The sequence below is a fragment of the Mycteria americana genome, chromosome Z (assembly GCF_035582795.1).
Source record: "Mycteria americana isolate JAX WOST 10 ecotype Jacksonville Zoo and Gardens chromosome Z, USCA_MyAme_1.0, whole genome shotgun sequence".
NCBI classification, from domain to species: domain Eukaryota; kingdom Metazoa; phylum Chordata; class Aves; order Ciconiiformes; family Ciconiidae; genus Mycteria; species Mycteria americana.
In genome coordinates this window covers 59,296,896-59,317,038 of record NC_134396.1, presented here as the reverse complement: position 1 = coordinate 59,317,038, position 20,143 = coordinate 59,296,896, and the positions used below count along the sequence as shown (strand labels likewise).

General features: G+C 36.8%; 1 protein-coding gene across 5 annotated transcripts in view; it reads left to right on the top strand.

Moving 5' to 3' along the window:
* CSNK1G3 (casein kinase 1 gamma 3) overlaps positions 1 to 20,143 on the top strand; it is a 120,309-nt gene that overhangs the window by 65,069 nt on the left and 35,097 nt on the right. For 4 of the 5 annotated variants that reach the window (XM_075526318.1, XM_075526322.1, XM_075526321.1 and 1 more), the window contains 5 exons: positions 4,871 to 4,956; positions 5,088 to 5,172; positions 10,179 to 10,327; positions 11,382 to 11,477; positions 12,129 to 12,224. In XM_075526318.1, coding sequence (XP_075382433.1) covers positions 4,871 to 4,956; positions 5,088 to 5,172; positions 10,179 to 10,327; positions 11,382 to 11,477; positions 12,129 to 12,224 — 512 coding nt within the window. Of the gene's footprint in view, positions 1 to 4,870; positions 4,957 to 5,087; positions 5,173 to 10,178; positions 10,328 to 11,355; positions 11,478 to 12,128; positions 12,225 to 20,143 lie in introns of all 5 variants that reach the window. The other variant, XM_075526320.1, reaches the window with a different exon arrangement.

The window sequence follows — 20,143 nt, the reverse complement described above, 5'->3', positions numbered from 1 at the left end:
TTAATGCATGTATAATTGCTTCTTGACTATCCAAGGTGTCAGCTGACCCTTGTAAAAAAATGTGTGTTTTCAGTAAAGAGGGAGATTGTTAGATTCACATTGCCTTATAGGTTGTTTTCAAGTATGCGTTTATTGAACTGTAACTTGTTCTATGTTAGTATGTATGAATAAGAGAGTATGTTGTCCTTTGATCAAAAATACATTTTAGGATCCGTAGTGTTTAAAACTGTCATAACAAGTGCATAGTAACTAGAAAGACTTTAAATGTTTGCATATGTTTAGTTGAAACTTGTACAAAATTACCAAGGCCCACTCTTTTGAGGTGTATATAGAAGGTGATGTATAGTTACTGAACATCATGTAGCCAATTATTTCAATAGTATTTTGTTCCAGAAACATACATTTGATCAAGGGTTTCTGGTAGTTTTGTGCCAAGTTGGGAGTTTTATCTGGAATAGAAGGTATTTTGTCTATGTGAAAAATAATGTGGCTTTATTCAGATAATTACTTGAAGGAAATACAAATATTCTGCAGCCCTTATCAGCGTGTGGCTGTTTCCCTTGCTTCTATAAGGTAATTTCTCTTGGGGATAAAATTACTCTATGTTTCTTTTCCAGTCCCCTTCATTTGCAGGAAGGAAGGAAGGGATCCCAGAGAATATCGATTCTCACTGGGAGCTTAAGGAAGACAAAAATCTGTCAGTAAAAGCCCTACAGTTTTCTGGATTTGCTGGAAATCTAAATTAGTAATAATCTAAAAGTTAGTTTCCCTAAATTCAGAAGAACAGGATACTGAATTGTTGTCTAAGTTATTTAGCTACAGTAAGTGTACTCACATGAAGTTGTAATTGCTATAATATGGCTATCTCTAATGGTCTCTGGGGAATAACCAATATTCTTGGTTGTATTCGTCTTTTCTTGGTAGTGCTTAATTATTGAAGAGGTGGAGGTTAGTTATCTTACAATGAATTCCTGAGACTCTTTTGGGAATGAAACAACTCTACTCTTTAATGCTAATTGAAAGGCCAAATAAAGTAAAAGACTTTAAACTACTTATCTTCAAACAAAACCAAAAAAACCCCACCCTTACCTGTATAGTAGATCTACGCTGTTATCAGAACTGTCATATGTTCTAGATTTAAAATTAGTTTTCTAGGGGCCAGACTTTTTTGTAATCTAAACCTGCAAAAAATAATTCTATGTTGGATCAGTTTTAGTGCATTTCTTATTAGAAGAACAATAAATGTTTGGACTTAAAATTGTATTAATCTAAATCCTGGAGTTTTTCCAGAAACTCAAAAAAAATATTTTCTGCAGTTACAGGTTGTGCTTTGTGGTGATGGCCCTCCAGGAGTCCTAGGAACTTTCACTTGTCACTGAGCCAGTGGTGCAGGATCAAGTCCTTTGCCAGACCTAGGACCCCCATAGGAAGTTCACTAGTCTCCTTCTCATACCCACTGAATTATCACTGAACCTCAGGGGCAGGATTGTAGCTGCCTTAGATAAATACCTTTTTCTGTGTAAACTAACCTTATAAATCCATAATTATATGACACAATGCTTCTAGAACAAACTGAGCTAAATAAATCTTTGCTCCCTTAATTAAAGGTATAACTGAAAATAGGATTTTTTCTGTAAAGTCCACATTATTCTTAACACAACAGTATGGCATACAATGTGTGCTTATGATAAAATTGGCATACAACTTCGTTTTTATGAGCCAGAATCATTAACTTCAGGATTCTTGATTTTGTTCTGGAAAGGATGCTATTCTTTCCCTCAGTTTATATTATTGTATGGAATCATACAATTTTTGGTAAGACTACAAACTCTGGGTGATAACTTTCAAATTTGTTTTTGCTAAACTTTATAGACTGACAGTTCAGGGTGTGTAGATTGTCACTTTCCATCTACTTTGTGATTACAGCAACAAGTCTGTGTATCAAACCATGTAATCATCCAGTAGCTAATACTGTGTTTTCTGATCCAAATAGATAGTATGTTTCTACTGTTTCAGCATTCCTATAGCAAGCTGTAAACATTTTTTTGGAGGGGGAATGCAGTGTTTATAATGGATGCTTACTGAAGACTGAATGTCTGCTGTTTGACCTGTGTTACGGTTACTTTACCATGTATGCTAAAAAAAAAAAAAAATTTCTGGAGATAGCCTGCTGAATAAGGTTCTAGTTCTTACTAAAACCAAGCTATTTGAATTGAGATGATTGATTTATCTATAGCTTGTGAACTAAGTAGCAGGTATTAAGTTTCTTACTAGTTTAGCTAGCTTCAGGTGACCTTGAGAGAGAGGAGACCGTGTGCCCTAAAGCTTGTGTTTGTCATCTTATGATCGTATTACTTTTGGGCATCAGATCCTCTCAATCTCATTAAATTGTGGTGCACTAGGATCAGTGTACATCAGCAGCCCTTCCTCCAGCTGATGCTTGAAATGCTTTTATGTTCTAGCTAGTCCACTGCTAGGGTTTTTTTTCCAGTTTTCAGAGGCCCTTCTTCCAACGATAGCAATATAATCTTGGGTTTCCTGTTTCTCAGGCTTATCTTGAAGAATTCCATAGGAAAGGATATGTGACTACTATTTTTTAATTACTCCAGAGTGATCAGTGAAGAACTCAAGTGGATTCTAAACAACAATCCCTTTCCCCTAAAATTAAAACAAACAAAAAAATCCTTTCCCATAACAGATTCTTGAGGGCATTGTAAATTCAAATGGTGCATCCTGGAAGTAGTTCCCACAGAACTACCCTACAGAAATATCTCCAATGGTCCAAAGCTTGTTAAAAAAAAATCCTCTTAATTAGAAATCATTTAGGGTAAAGATTGAAAGTTCCTCCTGTCATACAAAGGACTGTCAGTGAAGGAGCAATTGCCTCGAGGTGGTAGTTTTTTGTTGTTTTTTATTAAAACAAAACAAAACAAAACAAAAAACAACAAACCAAAAACCACAAAAAACGGGAAGAGGTTAATTTTTCATCAGCATAACCTGTAGAAGTAAATGCGAAAGAGAGGAATTACTGTCCCTTAACAAAGACCAAATAGAACTTTCCAACATATTTTTAGGGGCCATATACCTTAGTGTTGCCCATAGATGGGCCATCTGTTGTGCACTTGTAACATTTTTTGTATGCTTTGCTACTGTCTCACCACTGATCTGTCTTACATAAAACACACACTGCATTGCAAAAAATATTTGTCATGAGCAGTACTCATGAAACACTCATTATCTCCATGTCCCCCCCGTCTCATAAAGAGCACAGGATTTCTGCAGGCAACTGGAGTCAACGTTTCCTTCATGTACTAAAACCTGTCAGGCACAGAACTCTACTGCTTATTCCTGCTTTCTTCTTAACCTATGTGGTTGCATCAGGATAGCATATGGTCAGCAAATGGGATGTTGCAGGGTTGGCAGAAAAATTCAAGTAAGACCAGATTGTCTGGAGGGCACTCACTGAGAAAAATGGCAGCAGTGGACAACATGAGTGGTGGAGTGGACACAAACAGGAGGAGTGTTGGCAAGGGGATTGGAAACATGGAAACGAGTGAAGGAGAAATGACTGTGAAAGAGCCTCATACGGCTGGCAGATATGTGATGAAGTAAGGGGCTAGATGTAGCCCATGCTCTGAATTAAGTTTTTTGGTATTTTCTTATTCATTTGCTAGTATGTGTTTACTCAGTGTTCAAATGAGGAAACAGGGATAGAAAACAGAGTAACAAGTAAATTGTTCTTTTTATATGAAGATTAAGAATTGTTTTTCAGATGCAGTGTATTTGTGGCAACATTTTGTGTTGATCAGATCAAAGCCAGGTTGGCTTTAACTTCCCTACATTCAAAATCTAACAAACATTTTTTCATTAACTTTTCTGCTCCATTTCTCTTGCTGTCAAAGCGTAGTGATTTTGTCTTTGTGAAAATACTGAGTAGAAACAATGTTAATATTTTGGTTTTCTTCCTTATGTCAGGGAGGAAATAAAAGTTAGAGGTAAATACTACCTGTTACTACAAAACATAATACACTGTGTAACAGTTCTTTCAATAGCAGTACAGAATGAAGCCAGGTGAAAATGTAAAAATGTTTTCTGCTAGTCTTTTAAAGACTTTTACTATTCTTTATTATATTCAGTTTTCTTAAGAATAATGGATTTTATTTAACAATAATATGGAATGTACTTTGAAAACTTTGAACTTTGAATGCACTGCATTTTGCTTGTTGTTTTTCTTTAACCTTCTGTGAACTTTTTGAAGGATTGCCACTGCGCTACTATAGATGAAAAATTGTAGGCATGCCAGACATTGTCTTCTGTAACTTAGCTTTTAAGTCAACTAGACTTGAGAGCATGCTGTATGTACATGCCTCTTCATGCTGCTTTCTGATCAAATAATAAGACTTGTGAGCCTTCTTTAGTCCACCTTTGGCTTACTCAGAAATTCCATAAGGGGTCCCTGAGAAACACACCACCTTTTCCATGATTTTATAGAGGAAAAATGAGTTCAATTAAAGCTTTCTTAAATTGTTTCAAGTTCACAACTAATGGATCAAAAAATGTCGGAATTAAAATGCAATTATATATGTAAAGGGTCAAAATGTATTTAAAAATAAGAACAATTTCTTATAGCGAGATAATTTGTTTAAAGTACTGTTAAGATCAATACCTGCAGTCTGCATCTGCTTTTTTTTTGTTTTAGCTGTGTTCTTCATGGAGTCCATAGTACACAAGAAGCCCCCCATATGCTCAGTTTGATTTCAAATACTTTATACCTCCCAATTATTTTTGCATAATTTGGAAGCTAACCTTTTAAATATAATGTGAAATTACACAGATTGAATGTTCTAATAATATTTGAATTTTGTTTCAGAGCAAAGTAGAAGAGATGATTTGGAAGCTTTAGGTCATATGTTTATGTATTTTCTCAGAGGAAGCCTTCCATGGCAAGGTTTAAAGGTAGTGGTTTTTGGTATCTTCCTCTATCCTATTTTCAGATCATCAGCTTTTCTTGCCATGATCTTTTTCATTTTGAAAGTTTGTCTGCAAGCTGTATAACTTCAGAAGCTTGTTTTGTTGTTGTGTCATAGGCTGATACATTAAAAGAACGTTACCAGAAAATTGGAGACACAAAACGAGCAACCCCTATAGAAGTATTGTGTGAAAACTTCCCAGGTAATGTCTACTGTTAATAAAAATGTTGTGTCTTGATTTAGAAAACAAAACTGGCATAGGTAGTTGTTTAATATCTGGTTTTAGAAATAAAATAATGCTTCCAAATATGTGTATTATGTACTATGGTACTAGATACAAGAATTATCCTTTGAAGCAGCACTAAGCTAATGCTGGTGTACATCAAAGATAGATTCTTCTAAAGGAAACATAAAAAAAAATTATGGTACATATTCTTACGGTGATCAGCTAGTCTACACTAGTATCTTCATACATAAAATTTTGCAAGCCTTTTCAGCTCAAATCTGATATCATATCCTTTTTTTAAAACAAGCTGCATTAGGAACAGCTTGAAATAATATTTAAAATAACTCGCAAGTAGTTTCAGGTGTCATTTCTAGTTCTCCTTAAGTGCACAGAGAATCAATGAGGTATTGGAAAATTGGAGAGAAGCAAATAGGACATTTTTTAAAAGTTGGACTAATCAGCTCCAGGGACAGGGGACACACACACACAACGTGGACATGATTTTGTGAAAACAAAAATAAACACCTTGAAAATTAATCACAACATCACTGATAGGCAAATTGGATTTGCCGAGAATAGCTCATGACAAACTGATTTGACTTCCTCTTATGAAAGGAAATCTTGTCCACAGCAGGCCTTGTGGACAGGAGGCAGATGTTTTATGTCACGAAATCTTAGTACTTTTGCTTCTGATGCTCTTTTTAAATATCCTCACAAGTAATCTTAAAAGCATAATCAAGAAGAATCTACTGTGGGAAGAAGAGTGTAAAGCATTTTGAAGTAGTTAAGTACATTGTTGCCAAATTTGAAACATGAAATGGTATTCCACATAGATATATGCTGGATCTGTTCAGTATTTTTGAGTGCGTTGTATAATTGAGAATGTTTATTAAACTTGCAATTTGAAGTTTGAAGTTCGTAGGCTCAACAGTGGGGTTAGAATAAAAGGATCCTGACAGATTACAAATACAGTCTTAAAAATGTAATGTATGGTTCAATAAATCATATTCAAGGTAGTATATAAAGATAGGATCAAATCCAAATTGAGAATTACTGGGTATGGAAAGGTTCCTTAGGTAATGACTCAAAGTCAGTCAGTCACAAAGTAAATGCAAGTGAGCAGTGTCAAGCTGCTGTGTTTTTAAAACCAAACAAACCCTATACTAAATTGGATTATATTAAAAGAATATAGCCTGAAAGACACATGAATTGCCATTTCTTTATTTGAAGTGCCACTTCTACTCTACTTGATTCTGTAAAGCCTCAGCTGAAGCAGTACGTTCAATTTTGGGGATGGTACTTCAAGAAAATGTATCCTGTTTTAAGGGTATCTCATAAAGAAGTGGGAGTGCTTATGCCGTATTTGCTAGACCTGTCACCAAAGACTGAAGGCATGAAGATTGGTTTAGTCAAGATTGTGAGGGAACGAAGTTCTCCTATACCTCTTGGCTGCTACAAACATGAAAGGAATCAGTTTGCTACAGCCACAGCAGCTAGGACAAAGTAATGGACGTAATCCAAACCAGTTATGTTCAGGTCTAAACTCCTGTGTTTCAAATACAGTGAAGAGCATGAAGGGATTGCCATTGCCAGGGAGAATATGGAGTTTTTTTTCCACTGGAGCTGTGTGAAAACAAACCAGGCAGACAAGGTTGTAACTGATTTGCTACGGGATAGGGTGGTGTACTAGATGGCCTTTTGAAGTTCTTTCCAACCCTGTGGTGAAAATTAGTCCATTATCAATTCTTCTTATGTTTTTTGTTTTACTTTCTTCTCTGTATTAAAAAAAAAAGTAAAATCAAGTGAAATTGACTTTTGTTACACAACTTAGAGCAAATGTCTGAACATATGTTTGGTGAATCGACAAAAGTTTAAATGTGGGGGAAAAAAACTGTTCTGGAATATAAATCTTCTGCATCCAGTAATGCATGCATGTCTTGCATGTTGATTTTTATGTAGTTGCTAGAATCCTTTAAAAAATAAGTATCTAATTTAAGGTGTATATGGTGCAATTCCTGGAAATAATTATGCATGAGTAGCTCCATACATCTAGTGGACTGTTTCCACCAAATTTAATCAAGTACATGCTTGTTGACAGGATTGGATCTGAAAATGGAACAGGGAAAAGATATTTGACCTTGGAGAACACAAAAGATAAACTTCTTTGATAGTACCTATGTACATTTTCATAATAAATATATTCTTGTATGTGGAAGATTTTGCATGTTAAATCTGAGGATTTTCTACCTTTTCCTGTCCTTGTCACTTAAGACGTAGACTAGAATGAGAAGTACATCCACCATCATTTCAATTCTTTTCAGTCAGCCTGCAGACTGGGCTAGCTGACTGATGTTCTGTAAGGCAAGAGAACTCTGTAGTATCAGTGAATGATACTTTGGTCTTTGTCACATGTGAAACACTTACCTGTTTCATCCCCTGTTCTGTGGAATTGTACTGTCTTTGAGTGTGCAACACTACTGCTGTTTCATGCCTTGTATAAAATATGAGTAAGGATTTCAACCCTGGAGTTTTTGCTTCAAATGCAGGGTAAAGGTGGTGGTATTTGCATTTTGGAGTCAGCCAGTTGTAACAGATTCAGCTGCATTAAATGGCTCAGTTCCAGCCTTCATACCTCTGAAGACATGGCTTGCACGCTTTGGGTTCCAGTTTACATTGGGAAGGTATGGTTAAAGAGGGCCCTAGCAATCTGTCAACATCTCTCTTCCCCTTCTTCAAACACTGATCTTGGCTAGTATTGTGAAGAGTCTTGCTTGTCTGCTGAGCTGGACCTTAGGTGCCAAGGAATTCCTCCTGTCCACTGCTCCATCTGCTCGTGCCTAAAACATAGCGCTTAATACTGTTTTTGTCAGAACTGAGTAATGTTCTGACAAACTGAGGGATGTTCTGAGACTGAGGGATGTCTCAGCAGCTTTGTCCTGTGGTACATTCTTGACAGTGCCAACATGATGCTGCCTCACAACTTTTTGTTATCAGGCTGGTCTCAAACCTTCACTGCTTCTTTCTACCCCACTACCTCTGAAAGAGTTTAACTTGGCATAGCTCAGTTTTAGCACTGCCTCTGCACTTCTCAGCCATCCTCTGTCAGAAGATGGACTTCTCAGAGCACTTTGTTTGTACCACAAAATGTCAGCTTCTCCAGACTTATTGGAATGTGATGTGTGGGTCAGGGTGAGTGTGCAGTGATACTGTTGTGTTACTTCTGACATACATACCTCTTCATAGGATCAGTGAGTGCTGGTGGCATCTACGTTTAACCTTATTCGTCCTCTGACTTTCTGGTCATATTGAGGTGCCTCCTCTTGTATTTTGGGACCATGTGAACAGCCTCTTTGGCTTGAGAGTCAGGAGTCTTTGCTTTTCTCAGAATGGCTTGCCAGTGGGTGGTTTCTCACTCTTTCATGAACTACAAAGATTCCTAAACAAGTTAGATTTTAAGAGCTCTGTCTACCTGGAACTCATGTCGCAGGACTCAAGTCAAGTGCTTCACCTGATCCATATCACATCGGGAGAAATTGTTGCAGTATTCTATTCCAAACCACTACAGTGTGATTTTTTTTTTTTTTTTTTTCCTTTTTCTTTCTATAACAGGAAGGTGTGGATGAATGCAGTCTGAATGAACCAAAATTTCAGTATGGTTAGGTTGTTGCTCTCTTCACTCTTCCAGTACTTTTCTTTCTTATAATACCTGCTGGTATATATATGAAGGACCTGTAGGACTTGGTCTTTTGCGAAAGCTTGTTAACTGTTATCTCTTCTCACCATCTGCTGTTTTTTCAGACTTGTATTTCCATATGCTCCTCATTTCACTGATTCCTGAAGGAGTTATTGCAAGTGTAGTCACATGTCTGAGCAGTTTCTTAATGGGATTTGAAGCTTGTGCATCAGGTGTTCATGGGTCCTCCCCTTCAACCCTTGGATTCTTGTAGTCTGTTCATGAGGGTGCTTGTTCTTTACAGCTATTGTCTCAGAAGCCTTTCATGGCTTATACCATTTATCAAGAATGGGACTTCTGTATGCTCTACTCACCTGTCAACAGGTTTGTGCTGGAACTTGTATTTACTAGAAGGTTCTGGCTGCTAGTGTACAGTCTGTACTTCATACCCTTTAATGACTAGGAAAGCTCTTTCCTTTTATCTTTACAGGTCCAGGCCCTTTCAGAAATCTCTCTGGTTGTCTCCACTACTGGGAGAATCTTATAATTTCCATGTAACACCTACCCAAATGAATCTCCATTTGTATGCTGACATGCTATTTAAACAGTGATACTAAACTGACACTGGTCAGAAATCATTCTACAAGAGCTCAGGTAACATTAGTACTTCTCCACAGTGTTTCTGTTAAGGATATTTGCTACTTCTGCTCAACACCTTCACGTAACATGATGCTTGAAACATTCAGCAATGTTGCAGCCTTCAATAGTCATACTACAGTTATAGCTCAACGGAGCCTATACTGAGTGTTTTTTGTCAGGACAATTGGAGTTGCCCACTTTAGAATGTACTTGTGGATCCTCTTTTAGAGAAAGGAAGGTTACATTCCAGTAACAGGTGTTCTTTGAGACATAGTCCACCCTGTACATTCATATACCCACCTCTTTACCTTTTCTTAGGCTTGTCTTTGTATAATTAGTTGCAAAAAAAATTGAAAAGTAGAGGCATTTCTCTCCGCTTTTTTGGCACACTGTGCATCACAATTGGAAGGTTGAATGGAAGATCTCAACAGGTAACACAAAGGGAAAATGAGTGGGGGGGGTCACTTGGTAGGATATGTTTAGAATATGGCATTATATTCTTATTATTACTATTAAATAACTTTTCTTTCTGGTAATTCACAGATTCATGATGAACAACTGTTCAGGTTTTATGGTGAGAGGAAGTTGCTGTAAAATGTAGTAATAAGTACTGTTTTTGGAGTGCCATTAAAACAGGTATGGCAATTATGTACATTTCTTATTTATACAGAGGAAATGGCTACATATCTACGTTATGTAAGAAGGCTAGATTTTTTTGAAAAACCAGACTATGACTACTTAAGAAAGCTCTTCACAGACTTACTTGATCGGAAAGGCTATATGTTTGATTATGAATATGACTGGATTGGCAAACAGTTGGTGAGTACAATTAAGCTATTCGTAATATACTGGTTTTTTGTGTAATCAGTTTTGAGCCAGTGTTAGTCATGAGTTTTAGAATACATGCGCATCTTATGGCTGCTATTAAAGTTGTGAACAGTTGCTATTACAAACCTTTTCAGATGCATTTTTAAACATTGTCTTTTGGCTTGAGATGTTTCATATTGAGTCTCTTTCCAAACATGTACTCTTAATATCAAAGTAAATCTCCGTTCAATCCAAAACGAGATTGTAGGAATTCAGACTGGCTTTTGAGTTGAAGAAGGAGTTTAAAACTTTGCAGCTGATTGTTGTTATTGCATGTATCTTCTTGCTTTGGAGACTTTCTTGCTCCCAGTATTTTTAAAATGTAGAGCAATCACTTCTCTGCATCTGAGGTATATTCCAGATATTTATCAGTTCATTGTGAAGAAATTGTCTATACTTTATATGCAGTTCTAATGAAATATGATGTAGAACATCAGTTTTGATCCATCACAATGCATCTAAAGTTACAGAAAATACTGTGTTTATATTTTTTAAAGAAAGGGTAAAAGATGAATTTTTCAGCACCTCAAACTTTTCCTTGCTTCTTTTTAGTAAGTAGAGAAGGGGTTGTGTGTGTAAGTTGGACAATTTTGGATTATACATTCTACCCTGAAGTTCCTTGTGTGACTCTCTGAAAGAATCATAGTATTTTATTGCTAATTTTTTTCAGTGTTTAGCATTAAAAACGACTTTAAGCCTTTCTTCAGACTTTCATCAGAATGTCCTAACTGCTAACTGCAGAAAATATCATCTTACAGTCTTCCAGAAAATTAATGTCTGATAATACTCAGAATTGCTACTTCATGAAATTGTGTAACTCTTGGTTTGCCTTTTTTTCTTTTTGGTATTAGTAAATATCTAGTGAAGCTTTTGCTTTAATTTTATAATTTTGAGTTATGGGAAACTGTCATATTTAAAGATTAATTTCTATTACAAAGCAGGAACTTTTGGTAAGACTTAGAAATTTATTTTTTTACCAGTTGCTACATATTATTTATATTTGTAGCCTACTCCAGTGGGTTCAATACATTCAGACCCTGCACTGTCTTCAAACAGAGAAGCATATCAGCACAGAGATAAAATGCAACAATCCAAAAATCAGGTAAATTCCTCATGTAACATTATCAGCATTAGTTTGTCTTTTGTCTAATGATTTGTGCTATCTCGTTGCTTTTATTAGAACTCCAAAATAAAATTGACTCCAGGTTTTGTTTGTTTTTTCTTTAAGTAGGTCCTTGTTAATGTATTTCTACATCTGTAGACCTTAAAATGTTCTAAAAGGTTGCTTGTTTGATGCTATGATATAACATAGCTTACATCAGTAGTGAATTTTCTCTCTGCTGATACTTTATTTTTTTTTAGTTCTCTGTTTTTAATCACTGTCTCTTCCCCATATACTATATCATCTACTGGGGTTCTATGTATGCATAAGATTTTCACTTTTTTAAACCAGTATAATGATCAAGGTGGTAATAACATTAGGAATTTAGATCTGTGTCCATTTACCTATGCTAAGTTGCAGGGTTGTGTTGGTGGACTTTGTTTCTTACTAGGAATTTTGAGTTTTAGCTACTTTTCTTCTCTATGAAAATGTATGTGTAGGCATATGTAAGTACTCAGTTAATGTTGATGTACAATCTGTGTAGGAATTAAAAAGCTTCTGCGCTATATAATAATTAATGCATGAATTGTTTATTTTTGGAATTTTTATTTTTTCTTTTGCATATATTCCTAATGCATTCAAAAATGATAGTCAACAGACCATAGGGCAGCTTGGGACTCACAGCAAGCCAATCCACATCATTTGAGGGCTCACCTAGCAGCTGACAGACATGGTGGCTCGGTACAGGTATTTTCTGCTTCTTCGCATGACTTAATCACTCATTTTGCATTATGTAATACTAGTTTCCTGTAGTGCATGACATGATTCCCATTTTCATATTAAGCTCGCTTTCCAGTAATGTTCAGAATGTTCTTATTATTCCCTACTTCACAATTGCCAAACTGAAATTAAAACAGGTGAAGAAAACTATGGATCTTTTTGTATGTCCAATTTCTGGTACAAGTTTCTTAGTGAAAGCCTAAACCGATGGAACTATCTCTCTTTTTGAAGGAATATACACTTACATTAGTGCAAGCAACTGAAGTTTAGACATTTGATACATTATTTAGTTGTATTAGCAACTAAACCAGTATTGACTGAATTCAGTGTTGTTCAAGTTCTGGTTTTTGTTCCTTAAGCAAACTTCAAATAATAGAATCATAGAATCATTAAGGTTGGAAAAGACCTCTAAGATCATCTAGTCCAACCGTCAACCCAACACCTCTGTGCCTACTAAACCATGTCCTGAAGTGCCACATATACACGTTTTTTGAACTCTTCCAGGGATGGTGACTCCACCACTTCTCTGGGCAGCCTCTTCCAATGCTTGACCACCTTTCAGTAAACAAATTTTTCCTAATATCCAGTCTAAACCTCCCCTGATGCAACTTGAGGCCATTTCCTCTTATCCGATGGCTTGTTACTTGGGAGAAGAGACCCACACCCACCTCACTACAACTTCCTTTCAGGTAGTTGTAGAGAGCGATAAGGTCTCCCCTCAGCCTTCTTTTCTCCAGGCTAAACAATCCCAGTTCCCTCAGCCGCTCCTCATCAGACTTGTGCTCCAGACCCTTCACCAGCTTCGTTGCCCTTCTCTGGACACGCTCCAGCACCTCAATGTCCCTCTTGTAGTGAGGGCCCAACACTGAACACAGTATTCGAGGCGCGGCCTTACCAGTGCCAAGTACAGGGGCACAATCACTTCCCCGGTCCTGCTGGCCACACTATTTCTGATACAAGCCAGGATGCTGTTGGCCTTCTTGGACACCTGGATGCACTGCCAGCTTATGTTCAGCCAGCTGTCAACCAGCACCCCCAGGTCCTTTTCTGCCCGACAGCTTTCCAGCCACTCTTCCCCAAGCCTGTAGCGTTGCATGGGGTTGTTGTGACCCAAGTGCAGGAACTGGCACTTAGCCTTGTTAAACCTCATACAATTGGCCCCAGCCCATCGATCCAGCCTGTCCAGATCCCTCTGTAGACCCTTCCTGCCCTCAAGCAGATCAGCACTTCCGCCCAATTTGGTGTCATCTGCAAACTTACTGAGGGCGCACTCAATCCCCACATCCAGATCATTGATAAAGATATTAAAAAGACTGGCCCCAAAACTGAGCCCTGGGGAACACCACTTGTGACTGACCACCAACTCGATTTAACTCTGTTCATCACAACTGTCTGAAAGTGAGAAAGTGTTAAGTAGCAATTTTTGCTTAAACTTTACTGTTTTTGTTCAAACAATAGCTGACTAGAAGAATGTTTCCCAGCACAATATTTCACACTTATCAGTAGAAAAATGAGTAGAAACCAACAATTTTTCCTTTATAGTTAATTTCATCTTCTAAGAGCTTTTTTCCCTGGTTGGCTTTTAATTTTACCTTTTGCCGTCTTGCTCTTTGAATATATTTAGGCGTGAGATGGTTGGGATAACACATAAAGAAGTGTAAATTTAATATGGAAGGATTCAAAATGTCAGCTGCGAAGTCTATATGAGGTTTTGAGCTTTCAGTCTGAAATGAAAATAATTTAGCTTTGTAAAGTGTTATCTGGGGAAAAAAAGTATTTTTCTGTCTGCTGCATTTTTGATTCTGACAATCTAAGTTACATATATTTCTTCTGAAGCTTTGTTTCGGAAAAAAATTTGTCAATGCCTGAAGAAAGAATGAGAAGTCTAGGGTAAAGAAAACTGCTGTAGTCTCACCAGTGTGATGACTTGGTATCTTCTTTAAAGGCTTTGAAAATCAGTTCAAACTTAAAATTCTCTAAATTTTGCTGCTATAGAAACTACTGCCATGTGTCATGTAAGAAAAGCTAGTAGATAATTATCACTATGCATCAGGAAAAGTTTAAAAATTGTTCTATGCTTCCCATTAACAAATATTTTGAAAACTTTACCTGTATATTTAACTTCAATTGCAATAGTTATCTCAATATCATAAGTTTTAAAGATAGTCATTGATCTTTTCAGAACAGTATAGTAATGTGGAATCAAAATTGGATTTAAAATTGTATCTTCCAAAATTATTACATTTCTTAATTTTTTATTTTTTAGGTTATAAAAATACATATTTAACTCATTAAGTTCCAGTTAGTAGAACTTTCAAATTGTATATCATACCACATCACTCTTTTGGCAATTTTAGCACTTCAGAAACCTATTATTCTTTCTCAGGTAAAATATAACAATTGCAAGAGATTTTATTCCCTTGTAATATATGATAAATATCCTTTTGGGGGCAGGGAGAACATTTTCTAGGAAATACCAGTAGTATCCCTTTCTGCTAATTTAATGTTCTTCATTTTTTCTCAAAGGATATGGGCGTTCTGAGTTCAGATCACTTACATCAGTTGAGACTAAATGGTTGCCATGTAAAAAGAGCACTGTGCAAAACTGCAGCGATTTGGTCTGTCTTTGAAGATCAAGTGTTGTACAAAAGGGTATTTTCAAGCCATCTTAATTAGGTTGCTTTTTAATGTGGAGTGGTCATGCTTCCTCATTAAAAGCCCTTATAAAGCTACATAATACCTTCAGTTTTGTTTTGAAGTTTGAGCCCTTGACTGTTGTCAAATACCCCTTTGTTGTAGTGATACTAACTGAATCATGCTATTAAGCTGGATGATTAGCTAGCTAGTTTAGCTGAATTCCTAACTGCCCCCAAGAAGGCAAGTACTAAAAGTGCCACAGATAAATGTTCAAAGGAAAGTTGGGTCTAAAGTATGAAATTAAAGTGTATTTATTTTTTCTGTGACAGTAGTGAGTCATAGCAAACCTTTGAGATCAGTTTTATGCTGTATTACCCGGTTTTCTGCAAGATGTGAAAATCTGGCAGATAATTTTATTCTCAAGTAACAATGGAATGTTTTTTAGGTCACTGCTATTACAGTCATCTGTAATGCTACTGCTGATGTAATCTCTGAGATTCTTTTGTAGATGATTATTAAAAAGTTAGTGATTCTTCACTGTGACATACTAAATTCAAGTGCACAATGTTGGTATGTGTATATATGTATGTTAGTACATATTTTTATGCTCTTAGTAACAGTGTTCAAGTGGGAAACATGCAGGTTCTAAATGGCTTGTTCATTAATAGTAATCATTCTCGGTTTTGTATTAATTTAAGTTATCCCAGACTCTCTAGGCCTATGTTAGAGATATACCAATATGCTTAATCATGTCTAATTTTACTTTGTAGCATCAATTCATGTTTAAATTTCAAACACTATTAGCAAATTGAGTTGTAAAGGGAAGACCTCCAGAAATAGTTCACATACCTTCTTCCACCTTTCTCTATTTAGAGAAAAAAAATGCTGTAGTATGGCAGTCCATCTTTCTAGTTTGTGTAGGCTAATTAATGAAAGCAAGCTGTACCTCCCAGCAATTCATTCAGCAACTTCTTGTGTCTTTATTTTTATAAGTTTGCCTCGGTTCCCCAAAATGTCAGTTGTACAATACTGAAATTGTTTCCTTCTCTGCATGAACTGCAGACTGCTTTACACACTCATAAAGACTGCACTAATCTGTTCATTACTTTTTTTCTTCACTTGCTAGCTGGTCTCCTTCCTCTTATCCTTTCTCTTTCTGTTTTCCCATTTGGAAATTCTTTAAAAGGAGGTTAGATTAAAGCATCAGGCTAAAGAGTTCCCAGTGAAGTGCCGTAGGTCTTGAAAGGTGCTTAGGAACTGCTTGAAACGTTAGATATTTGATGTAAGTAGTTTTGATTTGGAAGACACCTCTCTTTCAAGAAGTCAAGATACCAATGCGTTAGATGAAACAAATCCATTTTCCTAAGCTTTCGTGAATTAAAAGGTAGTGTGAATTTTTTTGATTCTTTTGTCTTAACTGGAAGCTTTCTGAAGGTGTCCCGTCCCACTCAGTGGGTTGCGAGATGGGTGAATCTTTTTGATTTGCCGAGGGTTTGTGTACCGACACAGGCTGATCTCTGCTCGGCAGAGCCACATGGCCGGTAGAGTCACGACAATGACTCAGAGGAACAGTCTGGCCAGCAACTTTATTAACTGACGAACTCGACAAATGGACAAACTTAACAAACTGGCAAGCCCAATGCATGAACAGAGGCAATTTGGCAATGGAGCTATTTTGCCGGCAACCTGTCACAATTTATCCAAAACTTACATGTATTGGAAGACTAGAGGAAGAGAGAAGCAAGAAAAGGAAAGGAGAAGAGAGGAGGATAGAGAAAGGAAAAGTATCACCACCCTTGGATCCCACGATGACGATGACAGGCATGGTAGTCCTCCAGTGGTGGGCACACGTGTGGTTCCCTGGGGGCGTGTCTTTTATAAGCTAATCCCCACCTCCAGTTTTATGCCCCTTGAGGACTTACATAGTTCTTGTTCTGGAAAGTTCTCAATCTTCTGCGCAGGCGCTGGGGGAGGGGGGTGGTTGCAAGCCCCTTCCTCAGATAAACTCTGTGTGACCTCTCACCGTACATGGTAAGGTCCGGCAGAACCCGGAACCGCGCATCCTCTGACGCGCTCCCCACATCCCGCTCTCGCTCTCCCCCACCCTGTGCTCGCTGACCTGCCATCGCCATGCAAATCGCACCTTGCCTCACCACAATGTTTGAGACATTAATTCTTTCAGTCTCTCACGGAAGGTACAATATAGCATTTTGTGGTATCACTAATGAATTGCTTAGACATGAAGGCTGGCTTTATTTTTTGAAGAGTGGAGAATTCAGTTACTGAGATTGGTAATGAAGGATTATTTTCTATATCTTTTTCAAATTTTTGCAATTCCTTATTCTGATTACAAGCATGAAAATCAGCAAAATTTGTTTTATGAGAGACTTTCTGACTGATTTTTGAACATAGCAAGTAAAACATTACTTTACATACTAATCCAAAACAAAGCATGGGGCTAGCCTGAAGATTTCCTGTTACCATTTTGGGAATTGGTATTCAGGCTTAACTTTGTCCTATTATAACTGGCCCTTATCAAGCTTCTAAAGGACCATACAGATAAGAAACTAATCTGTTCCACAATTAATATGTCTCATTATTAGGTAGTGGGTCTAGTATTTTAAGTTTGTTTGCCTTACGGCATAGAGGGTAGCAAGAAATAGCCAATGTCATGCATATGCTTCTTTATATATGTGCTCTTCAAATTAAACCTGTAAAGAACTAATTAAATTTGAAGGAATTAAATTTCAACCAGGATAAGATCTGTTACCAAAATGCTTAAAGTTGTTTTAGATTTTCAGTTTAGTGGCTAATATCCCACTTGTATGTAGGTGAGTAGCTTAAGTTAATCTTCAAGATTGCAACACTTCTAACTTGAAGCTTAGTTTAAAATATTAGCTTTCAGAAACCTAATTCTGTGACTATTCATGGAAAAATGTTCATGTACTTTCTGTTAACAGCATTTTTACGTGCAAAAACATAACTTCAATATCCACGTTTTTCACTACAATCGTATAGAAATCTATTAAGAGATGAATTGTGCCTCACATCTTTCATCAGGCTACTGAGGAAATCCAGTCCAACTCCAGTCACAAGTAGAGACATGAAATTAAAAGTTTCTCTTTAAGCACTGTTAGTTTTGTGTATTGGTTCTTCTCTCTTCTTTCCTAAAGTTTTAGCTTTTTATGTGGATCCACTATGATGAATCTTCTTTGTGCCTTATTTGTGGTACATCCTGGCTACAGAATTTGGCGTACCACACCTTCAGTGCATAAGCTGTCTTCCAGGTGACTTACTCTTTTTCAATTTTGTTATATTCCCATATCTTTCTACCTGTGTTTTGCTGATTTTTGAGGTGATTGGCATGTAGTCTGAGAGAGAAAAGTCTAATGGTTGGTCTAATGTAAGCCTATATGCTCCAGGATCAGGAGTCTACAAGTGTTAACACTGCTTCATTTTCCCATTATAGGTCTTTTACCAAATGCACTTTTTGGTCAGATTGAAAAATATTTTACTGATGTCACAGAGAATTAACTTCTGGCATTGTAGGTTATTTTAGCAAGGTACAGAACTTATGATTGTAAGATCATACAGTTGTAGCTTTACTGATGCTGGAACTGAAGCACTCCTGCCTATCTCTTCTGTGCCTTTAAATGAGTCTTCATTAGTTTTTTTTAAAGTTAAATATTTTTCTCTGTTGCAGCTGTATTAATTCTTGGTTCTTCATCTTGATGAGACCGTTCCTAGAGCTGTTTTCAGCAGTAGTAGACTAGAGTGAAACTCGGGGCATTTGTGGTTTTGGAGAAACGTGACTGATGCTGGTTTTTGGACTAACAATACCCTTTGGTTCACTTATGCTTTCAGAGGTCACAACTCTTTCCAGAAAGATGAACTTTGTTTTCCTCCCATCTAAACTAAGCCATGCAACAGACAGTTATACTTGATCGTATTTGGTTGTGTATTTGGTGGATGTATCTGGTGTATGTATATGGGAAGGACTGAGGTCTCTTTGTCCTTGATCTTTGTCTCTTTGATAGAGATCAACTAGAGCGAGGCAGGAGAGTTTTCTGCTATCTGGTGTGAAGGTTTCTACAAAGTTTGTGTTGAAGTTTCTTAGAGAAAACAGTCAAATTAATAACAAAACACCTTAGGACAAATGCTGTCTTGAAAAGAAAGACTTCTCCCATTAAAGGAAACCACTGTCAAGAAATGCTATTCAGTTTTGAATTCAGTTTGAAGAATTTCAAGAAAAGAATCGCCAAACAGATTGTTATAGCTGCTCTGCTTCCTGTTTTATAAGCATATGAACGTGTTGGGAAAACCTGAAATAAGCTTTGTTCTTTGTTACCATATGGAAGTGCATTGACCCAAGCAGAAGATTGTTATTGCTCCTTTGAAGCTGAAGTCAGCTTAGATTAGTATGACTTTAACTAACTGTGATTAAAAAAAAAAAAATCAGCAAACAAACCTGTCATAAACCAGGAGGTTTTTTATTTTTGAGTTACTCAAATGTTGCAGATATTCTTTTAACAATTGCCAGAAGAGGTTCCAAAGAGACCAGAAGAGAGTTGTTGACAAAAGGCTGATAGGAGCCATCCATGAATCTTGAACCAGAGCAGCAAACCTTTTTTGGCTGATCTGCCTGCCTCTCCAAAATAGAGTTCCTCTAGCGGTGATAGAAGAGCAGACTATAAAAATATGTTTAGATACAGTTTTGTTCCTGTCAAAATGTTTTCACTTTCTCCTAACTTTTTTATCCATCAGAAGGGAAAGATGGATTTTTTCAACCTATTGTTGAAAAATAATATTCATAACTAGATTATTAATGTAGGGAGGATCTTTAGATACCTACTTTCGTGTTTTCCAGTTCAAATGAAGAATGTGTACATGCTTGAGTTTGATCCCTGTTTTGAATCTGCTGTCTAAGAAGATTGAGGTGAATGATTTAATAGACACTCCTGGGAAAGAAGTGTGAAGGAGAATGCCATGTGAAAGCTCCATAGATGCTGGAGTTGGGCAATGCGTTTGATATTTGAGTAAAAGTCATAAATATTTTCATTTGCTTTTTGTAGGAAAAGAGAAGGAAATAGGAGTTCTTGCAAATACCTGTGCAAACTGTCACCTGTTCTTTACAACAGTCAGGAGTGCTAAGGTGTATGGGTTTGCTTCCCATCCATAAAGGGGCATATACCTGTTTTGTTTTTTCTTGATGTACCCTACCCTTACTTGAGTAGATTGAAGACAAAGGC